At 44.6% G+C, this 8,062-nt stretch overlaps 1 protein-coding gene across 1 annotated transcript; it reads left to right on the forward strand.

Moving 5' to 3' along the window:
• Positions 1-6,606: 6,606 nt before the first annotated feature.
• Positions 6,607-7,551, forward strand: LOC142302822 (olfactory receptor 6Q1-like). Its single transcript, XM_075343932.1, has one exon. The coding sequence runs from the start codon at positions 6,607-6,609 to the stop codon at positions 7,549-7,551; it is 945 nt and encodes a 314-aa protein (XP_075200047.1).
• Positions 7,552-8,062: the final 511 nt, after the last annotated feature.

An 8,062-nucleotide genomic window follows, 5' to 3' on the forward strand; every position in this document is an offset into this window, starting at 1 on the left:
TCTGCGCACAAATGGTACCATTAGAAACGTCCTCTCGAGACACAAAAAATAAGCCATCACTGAGTTATAGATCTCAAAAAATGAGAACGCTACGGGTTTCGGAAAATGGCGCAAAACGTGCGCCACTTTTATTGGACAAACTTGTGAATTTTTTTAACCTTTTAGATACAAGTAAACCTACACATGTTTGGTGTCTACAAACTCGCAGCGACCTGAGGCATTAAAATAACACTCCAGTTTTACCATATAGTAAACACGGTGAATAAAATATCCCAAAAACTATTGTGCGATCACACTGTTTTTGCAGTTTTTCCACACTTGGAATTTTTTTGCTGTTTCCAGTACACTATATGGTAAAACTTATGGTTTCATTTAAAAGTACAACTCGTCCTGCAAAAAACAAGCCCTCATATGGCAAGATTGACGGAAAAATAAAAACGTTACGGCTCTCGGAAGAAAAGGAGCAAAAAATAAACCGCTTGATTACCTCATATTCAGGTTATGAATATTGCTTAGGTGATGACAGATCCCTTTATAACGTTCACAATCACAATCTCAACCCAGAAGCAGACAGCCGTGTGAGCGGCCATAGCCATTAGCCGAGACTTTGTTCATGTGTATGGGTGCCCAAAGAGGATCCACTCTTATTGGAGGCATGCATCCAGGGGAGAGTCATGGAAGAGCTACATCAACTCTATGCCAATGGGAAGTCTCAAACAACAGGAACAACCTGTTTGCAATTTACACGGTAACCTTCATGTTTTCTGTCAAGACAAAAGCTAACAACAGTAGTGGCATACCCCTCCACCCCCCAAAATGTCAGTGTCTCAATAATTTTGTCATGTGGCCTTGAGCATCAATTACAACTGACAACGATGCCTCCTGCTGGTCACAAGTGGAGTTGTCTGCAGAGGTCGGCATCCCATTCTTCTTGAAGGGTCGTCCTCAGGTCATTGAGGTTCTGGGGTGCAGAGTTACGGCCTCTATATGACAAGTTTGCTGATCCCATAGGTTTTCTATGGGTTTCAGGTCTGGTGAAAATGCCGGCCGCTCCATTTGAGGTCCCCCAGTCTCCAGCAGCCCTTCCCTTATGATGTGACCTCAATGGGCCGGAGCATTGTTCTCCATGAAGATGAGATTAGGCCGGTGTTGTTGATGCAGAGGCACAATGACTGGATTAATGCTGTTACAACAGTAGTAGGGGCTGTCACTGTACCAGTCACACAGTGTAGGGCCATTATGTACTGACTAGACACATCGTCCCCCACTGTAAAGCCTGCTTTACACCAATACGATCCAGCATACGATATCGTATGCGATCGTACCCGCCCCCATCGTGTGTGCGGCACGTTCAATTTGTTGAACGTGTTGCACAAACGAATAACCCCCGTCACACGCACTTACCCGTCCATACGACCTTGATCTGGGCGATGAACATCCACTTCCTGGAGTGGGAGGGACATTCGGTGTCACATCGACGTCACGCGGCAGCCAGCCAATAGAAGCGGAGGGGCGGAGATGAGCGGGACGTAAACATTCCTTCCGCATTGCCCGCGGGAGCCGCAGGACGCAGGAAAGATCTGTTCATCGTTCCCGGGGTGTCACACACTGCAATGTGTGCTACCCCGGGTACGATGAACAACCTGACGTTCAATTTTTAGGAATTGAACGACGTGCATGCGATGAACGTTTTACCATTCAATCGCAATCGCACGTAGCTGTTACATGCTACAATGTAACTTACGATGCCGGATGTGCGTCACTTACGACGTGACCCCGCCGACACATTATAAGATACATTGCAGCGTGTAAAGTGCCCTTAACACCACCACCACCAAAGGCTCGTCTGGTGAGAACACTGGCTGATGCATAGCGCTCTCCAACAAAATTAGCGGCTATCATTTCTGCTCAATGTAAATCGAAATGAATTAGTGAAGAGCACTGAGGCGCACTGGCCCCTCGTCCAGTGTAGATGATGCATGTGCCTGGTTGTCGGAGTGGTTTGCATACGTAAAGCATCTGAGCCCTGAACCAGAATTCTGGGGGTTTTTTTGTAAATACTGTGTCAGGTGCGAACACTGAACTTCAGATTCGCTCATCTCCTTTAGGGATGAGCGAATCCACACTGGAAAGTTCGGGTTCGTACTAAAAAAAGTCCGTATCTAATTTCGGGTGCTGTTTGTATGCTAACCACTCAATCAAGTATCTGGATGCTCGGGTACAATCGGTGCTTGGCTTACTGAGAGCCATTTGCAGTCTCTGAATGGCTCTCACTGGGAAGTAAAAACAACATTTTCAGATGCTGTGTTTGAAAAAAACCTATAAACTATCTTGACTACATAGTCAAGGTAAGCACTGTAGCAGTGTGCTTTATCTCTGCTGGGTATCATAATATGGGGGGACTAGGGGCGGAACGATTGTGGTCACAGAGATCGCAACCACTACTGGGCCCAGGGGTGCAGGGGGCCCGCCGGCCCTAGCCCCTGCTTCAGCTGGATGTCCGTCAAAGGCTGCACATCCAGTTGAAATACATCGCGGTGCAGAAACCCGTCAGGTCCCTGTACTGTGATACACGCTGCTGGCCAAACAGAAGCAAGCTGCTTTCATCTGTGTCTCAGTGACTGAGGGCGGCGCATGGCTATGATATCATGCGTTGCAATAGCACTTCCACTGATGAAAGCTGCTGGCCACTGTGCACTGGCTGCACAAAAGGACGCTGCGCGACGTAAGAGCCAGAGTACAATGTTTTTGTTTTTTGCATTAGACAGAACAGAAACACATTTACCAGGATGTATATACAAGGAAAGGGGGCAGTATATACCAGGAGGAGCCCAGAAGGGGGACACTATACACCACAAAGGCTCCAGGAGAGGGTCAATAGATACCAAGAGGGAGACAGTATACACCAGGAGGGGGAAAATAGATACCAAGATGGCCCAGGATGGGGACATATATAACACGATGGGCACATTTTTACCATGATGGGGAACATATATACTATATGGGGGACACATATATGAGGGTGGGGGGGACATGTATGCCAATATGGGGGCCATTTTTACCAGGATGGAGGGGAATATATGCCATTATGGGGGACATATGTAGAATGGTAAATGTATACATACATATATCTGACCAACATAAGGGGGGAGGCAGATCCATATTTAACACCAGGGCCCATCGAATTCTAGTTATGCCTCTGGGGGGGACCCTACTCCAGTTTTTATTATTTATTTATTTTTACACCAATATAAATGCAGACAGTGTATGTGATTGAAAGCAGTCAGACACGCTGTCACTCAGGCTGGGGGCGCTCTCTGATCACATCCAATCAGAGACACAGGGACTGCTGGTGGGTGGGGTAAGCAGTGCATATGCATGAAGGTAATGAACAGCCCCGGAAGTAGAGTGAGCTGCTCTGGAAGCAGTTACAGCCGCGCGGAGACCACTTGCTCCAATCCCCCTATCCCTTAAACCACCATTTTAAGCCCCTGATTTGGGTCCCCATAGACTTATATGGTCACTGGCATCCAGTCAGATATCCTGGATCAACACCAGGCCTGAACTGGGTTTTTTTTAAAAAAAAAAACAACAAAAAAACAACAACTCAATACTGGGTACTTCGATACCGGATACCGAAGGGTCTGCCCATCACTACTGCTGACTGACCAAGGCTAGCGGGCCTTGCCTGTCCTATATACGCTTAGTCCGGTTCTTTGGTTATGACCTGTTCAATGGTGACCCTCTTGGTATTATACAGTATGCTGCCACCAACATAGCTCTCTATCGGAGCACACAAGTTCCACATCATTTCGAGTATCTAACACTATGCACGATACAAATGACATCTTCCAGGGCCAGAGTACTATGTATTTCTATTACAGAGACACATCCAATATTCAGAAGGTGCCATGGTCACTTTCCACCCATCTTGTCGATTATTTTCGAGGGATCAATTCATAATCCAGGACACAACGTGATATAGGGCAGATATACCACGGCACAAACCTGTAGCTCAAACTCTCAATTTGGTAACTAATTCCCCTAATATCATAAGTTTCATTACAATATAATCATCAGTGGGTAGCCATCTAGAAATTAGATCAGTAACTTTTAGGACATTTCCATTAGGCATCTAATAAGAATATACAGTAAAAGTGGGGAAGAGCCCAAGAACTCCGCGGCTGACCATGCCTGCATGCATTATCTCAATGGATGGTGGCCATGCTTATTGATCTGTGCTAGCCCATATTTTAGACCAGTTAAAATAACTGTGGCCTAGTTTATCTTTTTAGACTTTATATTGACTAATAACCATTCTGAGTCTGGGGAAATGTGAGTAAATTAATCGAAAATAGCCTCATCACTACTGAAAAATAAGCACTAATGAGTCTCCTGACAATTAGACCTCTCCCCCGAGGATCTGCTGTCATTATATAAAATGTTTATTCTCAATAATTGAATTAAAACAAGACGTCGGGTGTCATACATCATGCCAGGTAAGATCGTTTATCGTATATACTTACCTCTATATCAAAATACATGATCAGCAAGCAGGTTAATGGGGTCTTGGACAACAAGGTAAACAAGGTTACATGTCTCCCATGCCTATCTGCTCAGACCAGTCTGGTGCCAATATCAGTTGTAGCATCCAGAAATTGGGGCTACCATGATTATTTCAATATGATGTATCTACCCGTAATGTGCTATCAGTTGTTCACTGTCCCTTTCATCATCCTCAGTCATCACTAACTGCACCTGTTGAGTGTATTCGGCCCCCTTGGCTGCTGAGTCCCCTAAAACCTACCCTCCTTGACACCCTAATACACCTGGCCAGAGTAGAAGTGTCATATCACCTGGACCTCAGCAATGCAGATAAAGGTCTTCAAAGACTGTATCTAAGGTGGGAATGCTCTTCATACCGGATCTTTAATTGTGTAAATCTGGTCTATGCTTAATGTAAGAGTCTAGAACAAGCATTGTAGAGGTATTCACATGTACAGTATGGCAAAGGTTCTTTCCTCAGACTGTGAAATTTACACCCTGGTGGAAGATATTATGGAGGAAACATGAAGACCTTTTGGCTAATCCAAGATTCTTTGCCTAGATTTGAAGAGAAGGATCTAGACCAAGAGGTCATCAAAACACGTAGATATCACATGCAGAAGGTATTCTCATGATCCTCTGTGACATTGATGACCAGCCCTTAGAGTGGTAATGATAAACTATGACTATAAGACATATTACAATGTGATTGAGACCCTTAACCTGATGCAAATCATGTAGCAGATAATGGTGTCTTCTTATGAAGAACACTGGCCTTTGGGTTTGTTCAGGTCTCTGTGCACAACTGCAACTGTTATCAGTGTGACCCCTAAAACTAAACCTCTAGTCTTGGTATTGGGTTTTACCCTAGATTGTAGAAATATCCAGAATCCAAGTCCATATAAAACCGCTGATGGAGGAAAGGTGACTTTTCCTACAAGGGTCTACTTCAAATGTACACCACTGCGCTTAGCGATTTCACATCAGATTTACCCTAGACAACATTAAGGATGATGAATGTGCCCAGGAAAAAAATGGTGGTGACTCCCTTCTGTTTTAGAGAGAGGTGGCTCAAGTTGCACATTTACCCTGTCAATACAAGCCTATGGGAATCAAAGGAGAGCCTATGCAATGACCACCTTAGGCTATGTGCCCACGCTACAGGATTTATCGCGGATTTACCGCGGATTTTGCCGCGGATTTACCGCGGATTTGCCGAAAATCTGCAGCAGCAGCACTTCCAAGCCATTTCAATGGCATTTTGGAAATGCTGTGCCCATGCTGCGGATTTTTCCGCGGCGGATTTGCCGCGGATTTTGATCCGGAAAAATCTGCAGCATGTCAATTGTTTGGTGCAGATTTGGTGCGGATTTTTGGCTTTGAATGGGGAAAAAAAAAAAAAAATCCGCATCAAAATCCGCGGCAAATCCGCGGTAAATCCGCGGCAAATCCGCGGGTGCGGATTTGCCGCGAAAGTCGCGGATTTTCAGGCAAAAAAATCCGCAGGGACATTCTAGCGTGGGCACATAGCCTTAAGGTGCTCTTACCCCATAGATAGTAGTCAACTGAATGCTCTTTTGGCAGACAGCTATCTTTCCTAATTCCTCTATTCAAGTGGCTCATCTCCTATGAGAACAAAAGGATCCTAAGTTGAAAGTCAACATGCCCTATCCTGCTGATCCCAAAGAGATTATATAGTTGAACTTCATTGTGAATGGGGGTATCCAAACATCAAAAGAGAGATCCACAGTCGTGTTCACTGACTCTTATGAGCTTAATAGGCTCATCGTAGATTCATCAGGGGATTCCACTCTACTGGAGAGGTGAGGGTTTTGCAGGTCTTCTGCCTTAAGTGTAGGTTATGGGATTTGGGATTGACAGAAAAAGTTTGGGTGCAGGTCTACTAGATCCTGAAGTTTATGGAGGCCCCAGGTATGTTCTCCTTTTGCATTCTTTAAACCAGTCCCTTATAACCTGTTGTCCTAGAGAAGACCATGAATCATATTGTCTCACCTTGTATTTTTCCATTTTTGTCACTTTTTGTCTTCTTGCCTACAGGGAATGGCCGAGAAGAATCAATCAATAGTCACAGAATTTCTCCTTTTGGGATTTGGAAACCTCCACAACCTCAGATATGTAATTTTCATCTTCTTTCTGATCATCCACATCATGGCTTTAACATCTAATATTTGTGTTGTGGTCCTGGTCGGGGTCACCCAGAGCCTCCACTCACCCATGTATTTATTTCTCAGCCAGTTATCCTTATCTGAGATCCTGTTCACCAGTAACATTGTGCCCAATATGCTGTGGTTGATACTGATGGGTGAAGGACGACTACCTGTGTCCAGATGTTTATCTCAGTTCTACTTAATGAGTGTCCCAAGCATAGCCCAGTGCTTTTTGCTGGCAGCCATGTCCCTTGATCGACATGTGGCCATCTGCAGACCACTACATTACGCCACCATTATGACTTTTAGCCATCAGATGCAGATGGTCACCTCCTGCTGGTTGTTGGGATTCTCCTTTCCAGTTCCGGTTTACTTTTTCTTGAGCAAATTAGAATTCTGCAGCCGAAATGTTATTAATCACTTCTTTTGTGATATCGCTCCACTTCTACGACTGTCCTGCTCCAGTACATCTTTTGTAGAACTGGTCACCGCTATGGTTTCCTTCCCAGTTCTCTTGACACCATGTACGTTTATTGTGGTCACCTACGTTTCAATCATTCGAACCATCCTCAAGATTCCCTCTACCATCGGGAGACAAAAAGCCTTCTCCACCTGCAGCTCCCATTTGATCATCGTCTGCATGTACTATGGGACGTTGTCAGCCATCTATATCTTTCCACCAAGAGATAATTCCATAAATCTGAACAAAGGTCTGTCTGTTCTCTACACATTGATGACTCCATTGTTTAATCCCTTAATCTACAGCTTGAGAAACCAGGACATCAGAGGTGCCATTAGGAAAAATATCAAAATCTTGAAACAATGGCAAAAGTTATAATACAGAAGATCTCCTCCTTCTATCATTCAAACAGTCAAACCAACATCAACATCTTCGAAACTCCTCCAGAAGGAAATGTCTTCTACACTTCCCATTTGTGTGCCTACATACCGATCAGCCCTTACTTTAAAACCACTGACAGGCGAAGAAATAACACTGATTATCTGATGACTATGTTAGTTCTCAAGATATTGTCAAGTCTAAGGATGTGAACAACTCTGACAAGGGCCAAATTGGGATGTCTGATAGACTAGGTCCTCAGTAAAGGCAGGTCTTGTGTGGTGTTCCCGATGTACAGCAGGTCTTGTAGGGTATTCCCAGTATGCAGCAGATATTATAGAGTGTTACTGGTATACAGCAGACATTGTGAGATGTTCATTGTATATGGGAAGTCCAGTAAGGTGTTCCCTGTATGCAGAAGATCTTGTGTTGTAATCCTAGTATACGGTTAGCCTTGTAGGGAGTGATCGGTATACGGAGGATCTTGTGAGGTATTCCCAGTATACAATAG

This window comes from Anomaloglossus baeobatrachus, chromosome 4 (genome assembly GCF_048569485.1).
Source record: "Anomaloglossus baeobatrachus isolate aAnoBae1 chromosome 4, aAnoBae1.hap1, whole genome shotgun sequence".
NCBI classification, from domain to species: domain Eukaryota; kingdom Metazoa; phylum Chordata; class Amphibia; order Anura; family Aromobatidae; genus Anomaloglossus; species Anomaloglossus baeobatrachus.